General features: G+C 37.9%; 1 protein-coding gene and 1 long non-coding RNA gene across 4 annotated transcripts in view; one reads left to right on the top strand and one right to left on the bottom strand.

Annotated features, from left to right (window-relative positions):
• The window catches only part of LOC117797232, a 94433-nt gene extending 86838 nt beyond the window's left edge, over window positions 1–7595 (bottom strand). The window contains exon 1 of the long non-coding RNA XR_004622155.1: window positions 5984–7595. This is a non-coding gene — a long non-coding RNA (uncharacterized LOC117797232). The remainder of the gene's footprint in view (window positions 1–5983) is intronic.
• Window positions 7596–7614: 19 nt separating this feature from the next.
• Window positions 7615–20250, top strand: part of MIS18BP1 (MIS18 binding protein 1) — a 46920-nt gene continuing 34284 nt past the window's right edge. For 2 of the 3 annotated variants that reach the window (XM_034648405.1, XM_034648406.1), the window contains exons 1-3: window positions 7616–8014; window positions 10007–10641; window positions 14694–15175. In XM_034648405.1, coding sequence (XP_034504296.1) covers window positions 10101–10641; window positions 14694–15175 — 1023 coding nt within the window. In that variant the 5' untranslated portion in view covers window positions 7616–8014; window positions 10007–10100. Of the gene's footprint in view, window positions 8015–10006; window positions 10642–14369; window positions 14475–14693; window positions 15176–20250 lie in introns of all 3 variants that reach the window. The other variant, XM_034648407.1, reaches the window with a different exon arrangement.

Below are 20250 nucleotides of genomic sequence, written 5' to 3'. Positions count from 1 at the left end.
AGACAGCCTGATCAAGTAAAAATGGCAAAAAAAAAAAAAGGTAATTCAAAGAGTCCGTTTTTTCACATCAAACAATCAAACAAAAATTGTTAGAAGTGGCTTAGTCAGTACTCTGGAAAATAGTCAAAAGTTTATAGCAAGCAAGGAAATGCCAAACCAAAAAAAGAGTACACTTAAATGTAGTAGCAAAACTTTATGAGAAGCATTTTCAATTCCCATTCCTAAATCCCCCTTCCTGACTAGGTGGCAGTCTTGAAGACAGCATCCTATATTCCAAGAATGGGACCCTGGTCCCTGGTTAGAGAGAGAGCAGGACAGACTTTATTCTCAAAGAACTGTGTTTCTCCATTCTAACCTGTTTGGGGGCTACCTGAAAAAATGATACAAGGTGCCTGCCTTTGATTTGCCTAAGTTGGAAACCAGTCAGACTGAAAAATGGCCACACAGAGGACATTCTTCAAAAAATTGTGAGACAAATGAAAAACATGCCATTGCCTAGGGCAAAAGATTACTGTTGAAGCAAACAATAGGTGCACTGACAGCCTGGAAGGAAAAGCTAGGAAGAGTTTCTTTGAAAAATTAGGGCATTCAAAAATGTCTGCATATACTGGATAATTTAGAAAGCCACGTACAGGTCTAGGGCAGAATGCATGTAAAGATATGAACTGAGAAGATCTTAAGCTTTTGCCTCTGGTGAAATTTTCTTTTCTTTTCTTTTCTTTTCTATTTACTTTCTATTCTATTCTATCTCCTGGTGATCAAGGAAATCTCTGTCAAACACTAGCTACACACAGCTGAAGAAACAGATACTTCAGAGACCACACATGACAAAGAATATACACTTTACAAAAATAATGTCAAAAAAGCACTAAACAAGCACCTACTTTCCACAGCCAGCAACAAAAACAAATCCTGATGAGGGAGAAGAATTTGTAACCAGAGTTATCATATTTTAATATTCAAATGTCCAGTTTCTAACAAAAAAATTACAAAGCATGCAAACAAGCAAGAAAGTATGGCCCATTCACAAGAGAATTTAACAGAAATTATCCCTGAGGAGGCACAGATAGGGACTTACTAAACAAAGGATTTAAGTTAATTGTTCAAATTGCTTTAGAAAACCATAGACAAAGAGCTAAAGGAAACCAGCAGAATAATCTCTCAACAACCAGAAAATTTCAATAAAGAGACCGAGATTACGAAAAGGAACGAAACATAAATTGTGAAGCTGGAGATATAATAACTAAAATGAAAAATTCACTAAAAAATTCACTAAATTACAATACCAGATCTGAGCAGGCAGAAGAAAGAATGCATGAACCTAAAGATAGTTCAATGGAAAGTATCCAGTTTGAAGAGCATAAAGAAAAAAGAATGAAGAAAAATAAACAGAGCCTAAGATATCTATAGGAACCACCAAGTATATCAACATATTCATTATGGGGGGCCCAGGAGGAAAGGAGAAAGAAAGGCAAAGAAAGAATATTTCAAGAAATAGTCATAAACTTCCCAAATTTAACAAAAGACAGATATATGCATATACAAAAAGTTCAAAAACTACCAAGGATAGGGGCACCCGGGTGGCTCAGTCGTTAAATGTCTGCCTTCAGCTCAGGGCATGATCCCAGAGTCCTGGGATCGAGCCCCGCATCGGGCTCCCTGCTCCGCTGGGAGCCTGCTTCTTCCTCCCCCACTCCCTCTGCTTGTGTTCCCTCTCTCACTGGCTGTCTCTCTCTGTCAAATAAATAAATAAATAAATAAATAAATAAATAAATAAATAAAAATCTAAAAAAAAGCCTACCAAGGATAAACACAAAGATGTCACATCAGGAGACATTGTAATCGAATTGTCAGAAGATAAAAACAAAAAGAGAATCTTGAAAGCTGTGAGAGCATAGAATTGTCACATAAAAGAAATCCTCAATAACATTTACAACTGATTTCTTATGAAAAACAATGAAAGCCAAATGGCAGTAGAATGACATACTAAAAGTGCTGAATGAAAAAGACTAACAAGAATTCTGTATCTGTCAAAACTATCCTTCAACAATGAAGGAGAAAGTAGACATTCCCAGACAAACAAAAGCTGAGGGAGCTTGTCACTAGAAGATCTGCTGTATAAGAAACCCTGAAGGGCTGCAATGAGGGGACACTAGCCAACAACTTGAAACAAGAAATCAAAAACCCAGATAAATATAACTGTACAGGTAAATACAAAATCCAGTGTTATTGTGTTTTGGGGTTTTAGCTTCCTTTTCTTTTTCTTTTTTTTTTTTAAGATATTATTTATTTATTTGACAGAGATAGAGACAGCCAGAGAGAGAGGGAACACAAGGAGGGGGAGTGGGAGAGGAAGAAGCAGGCTCATAGCAGAAGAGCCTGATGTGGGGCTCGATCCCATAATGCCGGGATCACGCCCTGAGCCGAAGGCAGACGCTTAACCGCTGTGCCACCCAGGCGCCCCTAGCTTCCTTTTTCTATATGACTTTAAAGACAAATGCACAAAACATTAATTATAAACCTACAATAATGGTCATACAATGTACAAGGACATAATTTACAATAGTGACAACATAAAAGAGGGGACATAGCACTACAGGAGCAGAGTTTTGTATGCTATCAAAGCTAAGTTGGTAACAATTCAAACTAGATTGTTATATATTTAGGTGGAAACAGCCCAACTGTCAACAGAGGAATGGATAAATAGAATGGATAAGTAGAATACATACATTAGAATATTACTCAGCCATAAAAAGGAATTAAGTACTGATATATGCTACAACATATATGAACCTCAAAAAAAATGCCAAAGAAGCCAGACAGAAAAAGTCACAAATTGTATGATTCCATTTATGTCAAATGTCCAAAATTCACAAGCAGATTGATGGTTGACAAGGACTATAGGGTAAGGAAAATACAGAATGACTGTTTAACAGGTATGGGATTTACTTTTGGGGTGATGAAGAATTTTTGAAGGTGGTGTTTGCACAACATTGTGAGTGTACTAAAAGCCACTGGATTGTATACTTTAAAACGATTAATTTTAAGTTATGTGAATTTCATCATAATTTTTTTAAAAGAAAAAAATTAGTTAACCATGCAGAAACATGAAAATATTCACACTGTTCTAAAGTTATACAAAAGCATAAAAAACCGGGAAATATAACAGGAAAATATCAGCATGATTGCACACAGTAAGGATGAGTAATGTTTGAAAAACTCTGGCTTTAGTTGTATGTATTTATGCATCTATTAGGTACAATATAAAATATGTTTGTTATTGTGGGATGCAAAAAAATCAAAAGCCACTGAAAATAAACTGTTCCTATTATAACCTTTTAATTGTCCTTCTGTGGCAGCCATGAAGTGAGAAATTCTGATCTCCATCCACGAAAAAGTGTCACTGCTCTATGAGGAGTGCGGTTAGCTAACAGCCTCCAACTGTATTGCCTTCAGGATCTGTTCAAGCCTTTGACTTCAATAAATTGACAGTTACATGCAAGAGGAAAAAAAGCTGGGCCACTACCTTACCCATAAAATCAAGACAAAAATTAATTCAAAATTATAAAAATAAACTCAAAATGAATAAAAGACTTGAACGTAAGACTTGAAACTATACACTAAGAAACTATACACCATAAACTAGGAAACTATGTTTCCTAGAAGGAAACATAGGTGGTAAGCTCATTGACATCAGTCTTGCTGATGATCTTTTGGATTTGACACCAAAAGCCAAGGCAACAAAAGCAAAAATAAATAAGTGAGACTACATCAAACTGAAAAGCTTCTGTACAGCAAAGGAAACCGTCAACAAAATGAAAAGGCAACCCACATAATGGCAGAAATCATATATCTCATAAGGGATTAATATTCAAAATATTTATACAAATCATATATCTCATAAGGGATTAATATTCAAAATATTTATACAACTCATACAACTCAATAGCAAAGCAAAATAAAACAAAATAGAACAAAACCCCACAATCTGATTAAAAATGGCAGAGGGACTGAATAGACATTTTTCCAAAGAAGACACAGAAATGGCCAACAGGTACATGAAAAGACACTCAACATCACTAATCGTCGGGGAAATACTAATCAAGACCACAATGAGATATCACCTCACACCTGTTAAATGGTTATCATCAAAAAGACGAGATAACAAGCGTTGGCGAGGATGTGGAGAAAGGGGAATACTTGTATACTGTTGTTAGGACTGTAAACTGGCAAAGTCACTTAAAAAAAACAGTACAGAGATTGCTCCAAAAATTAAAAATAAAACTACTATATTATCCAGGATTCTACTGTTGGGTACATATCTGAAGGAAAGGAAATCACTATCTCAAAAAGATATATGCACCCCCATGTTCACAGCAGCAATATTAACAATAGCCAAGACATGGAAATAACCTAAGTGTCTACTGAGGATGAATGGATAAAGAAGATGTGGTGCGCATATATATATATATGGCATATATAATATAATATGATATGATATGATATGATATGATATAATATAATTCAGCCATAAAAAAAGAAGAAAATCCTGCCATTTGCAACAACATGGATGGACCTTGAGGGCATCCTTGATACAGAGGCAGGGGTGGCGATTGGTAAAATGGGTGAAGGTGGTCAAAAGGTACAAATTTCCCTACAAAATAATTAAGTCCTGAGGATGTAATATACAGCATGGTGACTACAGTTAATAATACTTGCTGTACATTTGAAAGTTGCTAACAGAGTAGATCTTAAAAGTTCTCACAACAAGAAAAAATTATAACTTTATACTTACGGATATTAACTAGACATATTGTGATCATTTTGCAATATATACATACACCAAATCATTATGTAATACATCTGACACTAATATAATGTTATACAGCAATTATATCTCAATCCCAAAAAATGTAATTTAAAAAAAAATTTTTAAGGTTTTATTCTTGAGTAATCTCTACACCCAACATGGGGCTTAACACTCACAACCCTGAGATCAAGAGTCACAAGTTCTACTGACTAAGCCAACCAGGCTTCCCTAAAAAAAAAAATGTTTTTTAAGCCTTTGAGTCAAGGCCATCTTCTTCCCAGGCAGCCTCCACCATTATGGATTCCAGGATCTACCTACTTCTGCCCACTCCAGGACACCTCTGATGGGTTACCACAAGATTCCTTGTTGGGTTAGCCAATACTTTGTCAAATCTGCATTGCAGTTTTAGGCTCCCTCTGCCTGATTTTGTTTCCTTTCCCCCTTCTCTTCCACAAATGTCAGATATGTAACAAAGTCTGAAGATTTATTAGGCCCAATCCTTCTTTCTCTCCCTTAACCTTCACAGGCTTTATTTCCCAATGAATCTCTGGTACTCCTAATTCCATTTTACCAACAGCTTCTTGCAGGATCTTACCTGATATGTCTTAATAGCACTTACTACAATTTGCAATATGTTTATATGTTTGTAATATTGTCTCTATTACACAGCAATCTCTGGCAGTTTTTTCCACTGAAGGGTCCTCGTCTCACACAGCCTGGATAACCTCCCTTTTGACTGCATCCTCAGCCCTACTCTAGGCCCAGACACAGCAGTAATGATTGCATAGTTGCACCTTAGATAAGGGAAACACAACTGAGAGAGTGAAAAGAGGCTAAAATCCTGTCTCAGGGCTACATCTTACAAGTGTAGAATTTCTCAACCCTTGGCATTATCGACATTTTAGATTGGATAATTCTTTGTAGTGGAAACGCTGTCCTGCACACTGTTAGCAGCATTCCTGTCCTCTACTCACTAGACGCCAGTGGCATCCCTCCCAGTTGTGACATTTATGATTTAAATGTCTCCAAACACTGCCAAATTCCCCCCCGGGGGTGTGCGTGCAAAACACCCTTGGTTGAGAACTATTGGCCTTTAAGAAAGAGCATCTTTTTTTCTAATTCTCCCCAAATGCAAAATGCTATATGGTCGATTAGTACCCTGCTGGAACTTACCATTATCCTGGGACTATTCCTCCCGGCTAAGCAGACCCAGACGCCTTGGCAGCAGCTCCCACACAGTGTGAGGCTTCCATTCCCTTCCTCCTATGTCTGTCCTTTAGGCCCTAAGTGGGTCTGCAAGTGTTCCCATGAGTAACAGACTTAATCCTGGACAGATTATCCCAGATGGCTGACTGAAACTTAAAGGAAGGCCCATCCAGGGCAGTTTGTTGATGTCCCAATGGACAGATGAACATTGTCCCTTTGCCTGTATGCCTTCTCATCACAGTTTGTTATCCACAAACTATTTTCTCCAGGTTGTTTGGAAAAGCGTTAGTCATCCTTGTATCGATCCCTGTTGCTGTTCACCCTGGAGCATGCTATATACTAGTTATTTCTCACATGAAAAGTGATTATTTAAAAACAAAAGTCTGTATTGCTGAGTGTCTACCCTTAATATTATAAGGTTCCTATTCTGGCTAAATGTGTGAGCCATGGCCATCTCCATAGCAGGCATAGAATTTATTTCAGATGCTTTGGAATATGAATGCTTATCTCCTCAAAGTCTCTCTCACACAATGTGCATTTCATACACTTTCATTCATGTCACTTAACAGATACCTTAAGTCTAGCTTTTTCCACAAATCTGGTGCAAATCCATGTCCAGCCATTTTCTCATTATGCTTCACAGACAGAAACTTCATTTTATCTATGTAGATTTGCTTTCCTCTCCTCACCTCAACTGTTTTCTTCTCCTTACTTGCACTCATTTGCATATTTTAGATTTATATTTTGAACTCAATATTCGGTGTGCAAAAGATTTAGTGAAAACAGGATTTAGACGAGGGGATTGCAAAAGTCACTTTAAACAACCCATTACCACCAGTTCAGTCCAGTGTTAACGAGAAAATGCGACATATGGCTGGCTCTAGGATGCTGAGGAATTTTCCTGGAAGAGGAATAAAATAAACTCTCCTTTCCCATGCTGACTCGTTGGGAAGGGGACCGGAGTTAACGGAGAGAAGATGCTGGATCAGAGCTGGAAGGGGTTTAGGGCTGAAAACATTTATTACTCCTCTGGCTCCTCCTTCTCCGCCCCCAAGCCTGAAACTGGGCGCCCTACGCAATGCTTCCAGTCAGCGAATGCGTGTTGCCAAGGCGCTGAGTGAAGGATGCACCATAATCCGCCGTGGTTAGAGTAGAGCATCACTGGGCGCAATCTAGGGCAGGGCTCAGTCTCAGTGCAGTGTCCCAAACTGCTTTGCAACCCAAAGTCGTCAACATGAAACCTTTTGGGATTCGATAAAATCAGGTTCAGAAAACATCACACTTCTTGGGGAAACAGCTCCAATTAAATATCCCATTACAAGTATAACTTTGCATTCAATCTATTATCCTCTCAACAACAAAACGTTCTTTCTCATTCTCAAATATCTGGCGGCCAGGGAAAACTAAAAGTTCTCTCAAACGTACTCGGAAAGCTGTTTCTTCAGACAAGTAAGCAACAGATAACAAAACACCAGCTACCAAACCAGTAGGGGGACGAGGGTAGCTGAGAAAGGCCAAACTTCATAAGTAGCGCAGGAGAGCGCAAGCGACGTCTGACGTAAGCCTTCCTGCCGCAGAGCATAACGGGAGGAGCGGCGAAACGCGCTGGGGGCGCGCGCCCTCTGAAAAAGAAACGAATTCTACAGAAGACTAGAGCGGCGCCCTCGGTACTCTCGGCCGCTTGGGGTTACCCTTCTTTTGTGGAAACAGCATTGTCCGCGCGGTAGGGGCCACCCCTAGTTTTCTCGAGTCGCACGGTGACGCAGTTCCTGAGCGCGCCAATCGGGCTGGCTGGAGGGCGGACTCTTCAAATTTGAATTCCCAAACTGTTGGGGGTGTCAGGGAGCCTCGCGGAGGAAGTGAGGGTAACCTGAGGCCGGACTGCGGGTGGGGGCTGTAGCCGACTTGGGCCAGAGGCGCGAGCCTTGGGATCGCCCACCCCACGCGAAGCCAAGCCCGGACTGCCGCCTTCTAGCCCTGTCAGGCCCTTCACCCAAGGTATGAGCTCCTTGCCCCGGTCCCCTCTCCTCCTGCCATCGGTCCCCTCTGGCGCTGAGAGTCCCAGCCCCTCAGCATTTTCGGCCCGCGAGAGCTTTTGTACGTTTTGGTTTTGGTAAAGGTCTCACAACTGCTCTTCGTTGTGTACATAGCTGTTGCTTGTCTACTATCGTTGAGACTCGTTTCGATGGTGAACGCTCTGGGCCTTTGTTCTAAAATCACTTCTAGTAAAAAACCTTTACGTTAGAGTGATTTGTGTGCATCACTGCCCTTGGACCCCAAGATCCACAGTGCCATAGAAACAGTTGATCCATCGAGCTCATGATTTCTTCTGGTTGAATTACACATTGGTTGCAAACATACATAGATGTTAATAAAATTATTGAGAAAATGGAGGGCGCCTTCATTCCTGCTTTTCGAAGTTAAACACTGTTCACAGTTTGGTACACTTTCAGAATTTTTCCCTATGCTTATGCTCGTGTGTTTTACAGAAATGCGATCGTACGTTCTACTCCTTCCTTTTTTATTTAATATATCCTAGCTGTTTTCTGTCAGTACTTATATAGGAATACATCTTTTTTATTGAATACATAGAATTCATTTGTATGGATGTAGCAGAATTTCCTCCCATAGTGGTGGACTAGTTTATTTGCATTTTATACTTCCTGTTGAGCATTGCATTAGATTGTGAGGAATTGAGATTGTGTAAACCTGTACAAACTTTGCCAGTTTTTAGTGTGCAGTTGTCCCAATTTATTCATTTTTGATTTTGACAGTTTAAAGTGAACCACTAATGAGTATTTTAACTCTCAGCATAGAATTGCTATCACTAGCACATTGCCAAACACATAAATCTATGCATTATTAGTATATATTTACTGGATGAACATTCTGTGGAAGAACTCAGTAGTTTTAGTGTCACAGGACTAGATTGCCAAGATAACCTTCTTTGTCAGCTCTTGTTATTGAGGACTATTTCCTTTTTTTCTCTTATAAACTATTGGATAAAATACTATTTGCATATGAATTTTTAGCTTGCATACTTCTCACACAAGTTACTTAGATAAATATACTTGATTTCTTTGATCTGACTGTGCTTGTATTTTCTGTGGTATACTTTTTATGCTTATATGATGTCAAAGACTGATTAGAATAGTTATAAATTCAGCAAAAGAGATGCAGTAAGTTGAAACTAGTAAGTTCCAAGGTCCTTAGGTGGAAATGTTTTATTTATTTACCAAGTGTTAAAAAATGCAACTATATGGTTCATCACCTAGAATCTTAATTTACAGGTGAGGGAAATAAAAAAGTATTTATAAAAGCAAGCTAAAACAAGTCTAAGACCACCTATTCTCAAGTACATGATCTCCTCTAAAAATTCTAAATAGCACTAATTTTTCAAAAAATCATGAGTATAATTTACTTTTGATTTGAGGGTTTTTCAGCTAAAGCCTTATAGTTAAAATGTTTAGCAGCATAGCATAATCAGGATTGGGAATTATTTAATTAAAAAATTGAATGAATCTTTCAGCTTTCATTAGGATGTATCATCATAGCTGCTGCCTTAACATTTAAGTACCTAAAAGGAAAAGCAATGTTTGTGAAATTTAATCTTTTACAGTCTAATATAATGCCATATGCAGATGTCATTTAATGCTTTTTGATGCAGTATTAGATTGGAACCTCCAGGACTTGAGGTTCAAGTACATTTAAAAATCAGATACTCAAAATTAAGTTTTTGTAGTTACTAAGTAGATGATTTGGTGAATACTGCTTTTTTCTAGAGAAGTAAATTTAAAGACCAGACTGCTCATCTAGAATAATAAAATAAGCCTTTAACAAAAATGTAAAACCTTAGATTTGTGAGCTATAGATTATCCAGTGTTGTTATGAACCAATTAAACCTTTTAATTAGTATAATATTGTTATGGAAAGCAAATAAACTTTTTTGCACCAAATCACGATAAAGGTTGATTTCACATTGAACTACAGGTTCCTTTGGACCCCTGCTGAAGGTCTGCTATCCTGAATACTGTGTTTAAGTGAATTATCTGTTAGAGAAAATTTGTTTCTGCTGTTTCTCAAGATGATTGCAACACCTTTGAAACATCCAGGAATTCATTTGTCTTCAGAGACATCTTCTCAAAGAAGAAATATGCCCATGCATGCAATCTTTTTTGACAGCATTCCTGCAGACACGCTTACTCCTGTAAAAGATTTGGCAAAATATCAGAACTCCTCTTTAACATTGAATGACCATAAAACGAATCATTTGCTAAAAATGACAAATTTTAGTAATAAAAATATATTTCATTCCACCATGCTAGCAGAGGCTACCACCTCTAACAGCTCTCTTGATATCAGTGCTATAAAGCCCAACAAGGACAGACTGAAAAATAAAGCAAACTATGAATCACCAGGAAAAATATTTCAAAGAATGAAAGAAAAAGTACTGCGTGACAAGCAAGAGCAAGCATCAGGAAACAGTAGTTTGTTGGAACCACCAAAAAGTGAAAAGAAAATTGTTGCTCCTGAAGGAGCTGAGAAAAGAGTATTGCAGCATACCTACCTCTGTGAAGAAAAGGAAAACAACAGATCATCCCAATCAGATAGAAATTCACCAAGAGGTTAGTTTTCTTATGTGTTGGTTGAAAAGCTTTGATGTGTTGTGTTTATTGTGTCTGATACTGTTTTAGGTACTCAGGATACAAGAGTGAACAAAATGGACAAAAATCCCAACCCTTGTGTAACTAGCTCTTATTCAGGTGGTGGGAGAGACAGATTTAAATAAGTAGTTTTTATGGTACAATAGAAGTACTATGGAAAGAAAAGGCAGGGTAAGGATGATGGAGAGAGTTGGAGTGGGTTGTAATGTTCCATGTGGTGGTCAGGGTGTGGTTCAATGAGAAGATGGCATTTGAGCCAAAAAATTGAAGGTGATAGATACAGGTAGAATTTTGGAAAAATTGGGAAGGATGATCCAGACAAAGTCACAGCTGGTACAAATACACTGGAATGGGAGTATTCCTCAAAAATTCATGAACCAGCTATGAGATTAGTATATCACAGAGTGAGTGGACAGAAGTGGGAAGGAGGAGACGGATAGAGTCAGATAATATAGAGCCTTATAGGTGAATGTAAGAGTTTGGCCTTTTACGTGAGCAAATTAAGGAGTCAGTGGAGTGTTCTGAGCAGAGAAGTGACAAGATCAGACTTATATTTTCAAAATATCACTTGCTGTCCATTTGAAATAGTACATTTATCTAGGTGAGATAGGTGTTGGTTTGGTTTGGATGGTAGCAGTGAGAATAATAAGTGGTTGGATTCTGGGTGTATTTTGAAAGGAATAGCTCATAGACTGGGTGCAGAATGTAAAAGATACAAAGGGTGGCTCTAGGGTGGTTTTTTTTGTTTGTTTGGTTCTGGGTTTTTTTGCTTGAGTAGCTGTAAGAATGGAATAATTTGAAATGGGATAGACAGGGCGGGGTGGTTCTCAGTAATTAAGTTTTTTGTAAGTTAATTTTGATGTAGCTATTAAAAATTGAAGTGTAGATGTGATTAGGCTGTTGAAAAAAAATAGTTGGAATTTAGGGAAGTGGTCCAGGTGAGAAAAATACATTCAGGAATCATTAGCACCTAAGTGGTATTTGAAGAGTTAAATGAGGTCATCAAGGATTAAGTGTACAAAGAGAAAACATTCAAGGATGACTCCTGAGGCACCCCAAAATTTAGAAGTTAAGAATAAACGAACCACAAGAAGAAGATGAGGAGGAAGAAAAACCAGAAGTGATAGTTGGGAAGCCAAAAGAACAAAATGCTTTAAGGAAGGGGTCTTTCGCTATATCTGATGCTGCTAATCAGTCAAGTAAGGTGAAGGCTGAGATTTAACCATTGTATTTAGCAACATGGGGGTCATTGGTGGCTTTAATGAGGGGATTTAGTGGAGTGATAGGATCAAAAATGTGATTCAGGAGGGTTCAAGAGAGAATGTGAAGGAGAGAAATTGACAGTGGTAAGTATAGATGACTCTCCGGAGACAGCAAAGAAATAAGGGAAGTATGGTTTTGAAATATTTTAGTTTTGGAGTGGCTGGCTGGTTGGCCCAGTCTTTAGAGTGTAGAACTCTAGATCTCAGGGTTATTGAGCTGAAGCCCCATGTTGGGCCTGGAGCCTACTTAAAATATATTTCTTTTTTAATATACATATATATGTATTTTATTGTTTTTAATGTATGGGGAATGAACAGTTTTGTATGCTATTGGGAATGATCCAGTAGGGAAGGAAAAACTAAAATTGGTAGTATGATACCCTTGAGTAGTTGAGGTGGAACAGAATCTGAAAATGGAAATTTGGGCCTTATCTAGGAACACGAACAGATCATGTTCAAGAAGAAGACAGGCAGTGTTTATGACTTAAGAAATAATCTGAAGTGGGCAATAAAATCATTAGCTGAAAGTGAGCATGGGACGCTGGTATTAAAGTTTGAGGAGGTGGAGGTTTGAATAATACAGGAGAGGAAGAGTAGCTGGTGTAGGCCTAAAGTTGATTTCTTGTGCAACATTAAGGATCTACTTGAGACTTGTGAGCAGGAACTTAAATGAGAGCAGTCAGTGTGGTTATGAGTTTTCCTTTAGTCCTGTTTAGCTGCATAGGTGCTGCTGGGGAATAGGCAGGGAGTTGAATTTTGTCAGGATTGTAATTTTATCAAATAGAATGAAGAGGACAAAGGCGTTGAGGTGTGTGTATAAGGGGACCGTGAAATTTAAGTTAGTTATACAGAGATAAGAGGACCTGAAGTCGATGAGGAAGTGTGAAGAAGTGTTAGGTGTTGTTAGGATAGTCATTGGATTTGAGAGAATGATCTGGGAGGATAGAATGATCAGAATTTGGGACATTTGAAATAGAGATTTTAATGAATTACAGTAATTACTAAACATTTTACATGCACTATCTCATATAATCCTTTCAGCAGACACTGGGTAGATGCTCATTTAATAGTCTAGGAAATGGGGCTTACAAAGAGGTTATGTCTGCTCCACGTCTCACAGGTAATAAGTGATGTGCTGAGAATTAATACAGGTACTTATTCGAAAGGCCATGCTCTTTACTACTACACAATAGACTGAGGGTATATTGTTATATTTCAAAGACAGTGATATGTTTTGATAACAAAAAGCAGAGTTTCTAAGGGCGTTCAGGATGGAGGTAGGGGAGTACACAAAATCTGTTTCATTCAGTCTGGGAGGAAAGGGAGAAGCAAATAATGCACATTAAAGCGTGTTTTATTTGTCAGGTGGAATTAGAGAGGAAGAAATAACTCACTGCTTTGAGAATCTGATGACTCTTTTCCCAGAAAATGCACATATATAGAAACACAAATTTTGTATGTAATTTCAGAGACCTTTTGGAGAATCTGCATGGACTTTGTACTCTAAAATAGATGACCTAGATTCTATATCATGGTTATATCTGATTGAATTACCTGTTTGTCTTTACTGCATTGCATGCCATTTCTAGTAGAATGAGTTAAAGAAATAAAAACTTACCCTTCTTTTATGATACACATAACAAAATCTTTATATTAAGATATCTAAAGCTAAAGCTGCATATTTACTAAAACATAATCACTACCAATTTTTGTCAGAATATTTGAAATTAAACATAAAATAATTCCGTTTTTCCTCCCATTTTAAGTCTATTACCCTCCCCTTTTTGTGTGAAAGAAACTCATTTCTACCTTCAAGAAATAAAACTTTAACCATCTAGGATATAAAGTAGAATAAAATGTAGGCAATACTATTAGTCCCTCCTTGTCTAGTAGATAAGCCTACCAGATTTTGTCTTCAAAGGTCTACTAAAGAGATGTCAAAGGTGAATAAATTATGGTTGTGTCTGCTATTGAGTCACAACATTGCAACTTTTAACATACAAGCTACACCTCTTCACCTGTTTTTTCACGTTTTAGAAATTCACAGCAACCAGAAGCAGAATCAGAATTTTCCAGACTGGATGGCACTTCATATATAATCTTAAGATATGCCTCTCTGATTTGTGGCAGCACCAGAATTTTATTCCAGATCACTAAGCTTCGAAGTCCAGTAATACACTTTGGTCTAGAGCTGGCAAGTTATAACATGTAGAGTTTTTAAAAAATTCTTTCTCAGCATACTGTACATACAGAGAATGTAATGAAAGCATAAGAAGATAAAAAGAGTAATGTAACTCCTGTGTCACAGAAGTATACTACATTGATCTGATCATTATTGAATGTTAATAAAGGACATTTTTTTCTTCTCAGTGACTAATACAATTCAATTTCCTCTTTCTTTAAAAACAAAACAAAACTCAACTTCAGTGCAAGAAGTTTCTCTAATATCATCAAATAGCACTTTCCTTCTGATAAAGCAAAAGATTCAATGTCAGCAGGAAAAGAAAGCATCTCTGCATAATTTAATTTATGGTAAAGTGCTTTTTGTTTTGTTGAATGTATAGTTGAATGTTCTAGATACTTACTTGCCCTGTGTAGGCATCCTTTTCAGAGAAAGACTGGGCAAAAGGGTGGAGCATTCCTAACCTGATCACTTCTTTTTAATATAAACAGTTTGGTATTATTCTATTTCTCTCTTTTAATTTCATATGATTCTTCTATAAATTTTGTTTGGTCTTGCATTTTTTGCAGAGGTTCCATTTCTGAACCAAGAACATGAAAATATTTCAACTGCAGGATTCTCAAACAAGGCATTACCTAGAGCTCCGTTGGCTAAACAGATTCTTCACTCAAGGGAGAATACATTTGTAACCACTAAGTCCAAAAAGGACACCTTTGTTTTAGAAGGCGTTGATTCTGTCATTGAAAAATCCCAAAATACTACTGTTGAGACTCTAAATACTAACTGTGTTCCTGTTAAAAATGATGGTCAGTCAATGGTTTCTGATAGTAAGATGACAACAGAAAGGACTTCACAAGAGGAAATTAAGGAAGGAAATGAGAGCACAATGCCCAGAGAGACTGATCTGGGTTCCATAAATGATGCCTGTAAAATTGTGCTTGCAACTCCAAGATTTCATATAACAATACCTTGGAAATCAAAAAGAAATGCTTCAAATCATTCTCCTCCAAGTACACTTCAAACTCGTACAAATAGAGTTAAAAAAAATAAGGTAGGGCATCTTACATCAGATTTACATTTATGTTTTTACCCTCATTCTTCAAGAACTGAGCTCTTAAACTCTTACTAGTAGCTTCATTTTTGTGTTTTATTGTTATGTAGTGTAGAGGCATTGTGGCTTAGTGAAAAGAGCAGTGGGTTGAAAGTAAGAGAATCCAAGTGTTAAGTCTTAACCTTGCTCTATTACTAGTTGTATAATCTTCAACAATTTACTTACTCCCTTTGGGGATGAACAATGAGTTCATTTCTGTTCTTAATTTTTTTTTTCTGATTCTTGGGGTACTATTAACAACAATTAAAAGAGAAAGGGATTATAGCTTATGAAGACTTGAGAATTTTTCCTATTGTAAAATAATATAGAGTGACTAATAAAACACTTTAGGCTATCACACTGTGTTACATTAGGATAAATTCTATGAATGAAGTGGAATGGAATACAAGTTCCAGGACAAAGATACAATGTAAATTTTCCAATTGTTAAAGGTTTGTCCATAACTTTTTAAAAGGATAATAGTGGTATTTAAATTCCATCTAAAATTGAGGGGTGCCTGGCTGGCTCAGTAAAGCATGCAACTCTTGATCTTGGGGTTGTAAGTTCAAGCCCCATGTTGGAAGTGTGATGTAACAGTTATACTTTTTTTTTTTTTTAATTTATTTTTATTTTAGAGAGAGAGTGCATGAGGGGTGGGGGTGGTTTGCAGACAGGAGGAGAGAATCCTCAAGCAGACTCCTTGCTGAGTGTGGAGCCCAGTGTGGGGCTTGAACCCAGGACCCCGAGATCATGACTAAGCTGAAATCAAGAGTCAGATGCTCAACCAACTGAGCCACCCAGGTGCCCTATAACAGTTACAGTTTTATATCTCAGTGTATTCTTTGGAAATTGCATATTTACAAATATTTAGACTTAGATGAATATTTTTAGATGTTGCTTTAAAAATATGTGAGATGGGTTGAGCAAAAAAGTTTGAAGACCACTGTAATGGGAGATCCCACAGTACTAATTCTGTCATTGCTACAGTGCTGTTTATCTTACTTACTAAGACCAAGCCTCCCAAGAATCTTATCTGTATACAGTTCTGTACATCCCCTAGTTCTGACCCAGTCTCTCTCTCATCACCAAACATTGCATTGTACCCTCTTGAACTCAGGGTGTATCATCAGCAAAATGTTAAGTTCTCAATTTTCTGTAAACATTTCTTAACCTTGCTCTAACCAAAATAATGGCTGCTTTTCTTAAATGGTGCCTCTTTTTTCTCCCATATCCCACATTATTGGACCTAAAGATGATATAATGTATCTCTTTTGTTCCTCATTACTATTTCAGGCCATTTTCCTTCCTTCTCTTTAATACAACCCCACTCCCCCTCCCTAGCTTCTTTGAAGCAAGTGCTGTAAGGCTCTATCACTCTCTGTTCCTTCTTGTAGTCCTACATAATACAACCTGCTAGTCATGACCTTGCATTACTACTGAAGTGTTTAACACCTGTTACTTTTGCCTCTGCTGCTACTTCTGTCATCAGCTCTGGTGACACATCCATATAGATGATCCATCCAGCCGCCTGGAATTCTTGATCTTAAATGACCTTTCCCTTACCCTCTACCCTAGTCATACTCATACCTTGTCTTTGCTAGTACATGCACCAGATTCTCACTTTCAAGCATCCTGCTTTCACCAACTCCTGCCTTTCCAGATCATTCTACCCCTAGCACTCTTCCCTCTCCCCCACCATCAATACCTTACCTTACTAAGGCAACCCTTTAGTCCAGCAGTGCTCTCCTGTCCTCATTTACCCCCTTACCTTACAGATTCCATGGTTCCATCATTGTAACCATTTCCTTGATTTAACTCTCAGGTCTCTATTGCTTTTCCCTCTATTCTCTTTTGACAAAGTTGTGATCTAGTTAAGTTTCACTCATATACCTAAGAAGCAATAGGCAGGGGCACCTGGGTGACGCAGTTGGCTGAACCTCCAACTCTTGGTTTTGGCTCAGGTCGTGATCTCAGGGTTGTGAGATTGAGCTAGTGCGGAGTCGCTTAATACTCTCTCTCCCTCTGCCTCTCCCCGCTCTTTTTCTAAAATAAATCTAAAAAAAAAAAAAAAAGGTGGCTGGAACAAAATGTACAAAATGTACAGCCACACTGGTCTCATTTTAAATTTGACAGTAAACCTTAAGTGGGCTCTCAGTATTGAACATCAGTCCTGCTACACTTCACTTGTTAATCCACCCCATACGCTGACTTTCCTAGAATAATATTTCATGTTTTTTCTCTCTTAAAACTTCCAGATCTCCTCTCTCTTCCTCATTCTCAATTTATTGAACCTCATATTCCCATTACCAAATCCACCAATCTACTTGCTGTTCTATCCATGTATTCCACTTCCCCTTGTCTTATAATGGATGAAGAATTTGTGCTCTTTTCAAGGCCAGTTCATTTCCTCTTACCACCTAAAGAACTTTGTTCCTCTAATTATCCCCTCAATTGTTTCCTCTCTTCTGGAAAATTCCCATTAGCATATAAATTTGCTGAAACTTGGCCTGCATTTAAAAAAAAATGCAAAGAAAAAGTCCACCTTCCTATTACTCCCTTTCCCATTCCATCTATCACCCCATTTTTTTTGTTTCTATTTACTATAAAACACCTTGAAAAAGGTGCATGTATTCACTGTTTGTGTTTCTTCTTATTCCCTCTTAAATATGTTCTACTTCAGACATTAATAAATCACTCCATGAAGATTGCCCTTTTCAGGTTCACCAGTGATCTCCATATCACCAAACCCAATAATTATTATTTCTTATTATTCTGTTGCTCACAAGGGTTGTAACACAGTGAATCAAAACACTGTGTTCTTAAAACACTATTGCATTTTCTTGAATTCCATGATATCTCACTCTTGCTTTTCTACTGTCTCACTGGCCATTCTTCTCATTACCCTTTGCTGCTTCCTCTTGTCACAGTTTATGATGTTGGAATTCCCCAGAATCAGTCCTCGAAACGGATTCTCTAGTGCCTGCACAAATTCTCAAGACTGTATTATCCACTGCTGTAGCTTTAAATTCCATTTCTCTACTGATAGTTCCCAAATATATATCTCCAGTCCAGAACATTCTCCTAAACCCCACTCACATATTCAGTTGTCTATAGGACTTCTTTATTGACATCTAATAGGCATCTCAGATTTAATATGTCCAAAACTAAACTCTTGATTTCTTCCCCCAAAACTTCTCTCTGTTGTGTCCCATATTGGTACATAGTAATACCAGCCCCCCAAATACTTAGGTTACAAACTTTAGATTCATTTGATACTCCTGTTTTTCTATCATACTCCACATCCAAACTGTGAGGAAATCTGTTGGCTCTACTGTCCTGAATCTGGCCACTTCTCACTATTCAACCACTACCTCCTAGTCCAAGGTACCATAATCTCTTGGATTACTACAGTAGCCTCAGGGTCTCCTTGTTTCCCCTGTTGCCTCTCTCCCCTTCATTTTGTTTTCCAGACAGAGGCCAGAATCATCATCATCATCATCTCCATCTCCTCCTCCCCCTCCCCCTCTTCCTCCTCCTCCCCCTCTTCCTCCTCTTGTTCTTGATCTTCTGATTTTGTTTACCCTAGAGGAAAAGACAGGGTGCGCACGAGCAGGGGGAGGGAGAGAGGGAGAGAGAGAATCTTTAAGTAGACTCCTCACTGAGCACTTGGCCCTACACAGGGCTAGATCCCATGACTCTGAGATCATGACCTGAGCCGAAATCAAGAGTCTGGCATTTAACCAGTTAAGCCTCCCAGGTGCCCTGCCAGAACCTTTAAATAGTCCAATTTCTACCCAGCAACCCCTAAAAATATTAAATCATGTCACTACTTTTCTTAAAATCCTCCAGTAATATTTTATCTCAAGAGAAAACCCTAAGCCTCTACCATAGTTTACAGGACTACATAATTCAGTCCTTGACATGCCTAACCTCATCTCTTACTCCCTGTTCTTGCTCTCTTGCTTATTCCTTTCAAGCTACTGTGCCCTCTGTGCTATCTACTTGGGGACTTTGTACCTGTTCCTTTGCCTGGGAGAATCTATTCCCAGGTAACCTGTAGTTTTATCCCTTACTTTATTCAGTTCTCTGTTCCAAGACCTTCCCTATCATATCTAAGTAAGCGTGTCCTTTACTTATTTTTGGTAATTATCACTGCCAGACATTATTTGTCCATTTGTTTGAATATAACCACCACCACTCCACTTGCTTCTACACATCCACCCCCCAGCCCCCATGAGTGCACGTTAGTGCGCGCGCACACACACACACACACACACGAATGTTTGCTGTAATAGGGCAGCCGTTTTATTTCTTGCTGAATCCCACTGCCTAAAACAGTGCCTGGCATATTGTAGAGGTCAAAAATATTTTGCTGAATGAATATGAATGAACATTTTGATAATTTTATAAGCAGGATGATACAAGATTCTGGAGCAAGAATTCCCAGATTTGTAACCAGTCCGTGCCCCTAACAAGTTATTTAACTTTATAGTTTCTTTATCTGTAAAATGAAGAAAATATTATCTGCCTCCTAGTGTTACAAGGATAACATGACTCACTGAATCTAAGATGCTTGGGACACTCACTGCATAGTATTATTTTTTTATTTTTAATGTCATCTCCATCTGACTGTTCCTTGATCTTAGATAGTTCCAAATGTGGAAGTATTAAAAATAAAAAAGGAATTTCATTGCCTGTTCGTAATTGAGGAAAAAAATAAAATAAACATAATTGAGGAAAAGTGGAATAACTAGGAGCACCTTCCATTTTAGCGTCTTTTTCTGCCTCAGCATAAAACTACCACTGAAGGATTTGTCTTTATAAATTTACAGTTTTTTGTATATAAAGTAAATGGCTATTCAAATTATGACTTTTGTTGAATTTCTCATTAGAAGTAGGTCAGTGTTAAGTTGTTACTCACTAGAAGCAATTTCTCAGCACAGACATTCACAGAAATTTTCCTCTACAATAGGATTTTGTCCTAAAATAGATAATTCTCTGAGCTGTTTAGATATTTGCTCTGGAATAGAATGCTG

This window comes from Ailuropoda melanoleuca, chromosome 20 (assembly GCF_002007445.2).
Source record: "Ailuropoda melanoleuca isolate Jingjing chromosome 20, ASM200744v2, whole genome shotgun sequence".
NCBI lineage: Eukaryota > Metazoa > Chordata > Mammalia > Carnivora > Ursidae > Ailuropoda > Ailuropoda melanoleuca.
This window is presented reverse-complemented; position numbering and strand designations above follow the sequence as displayed.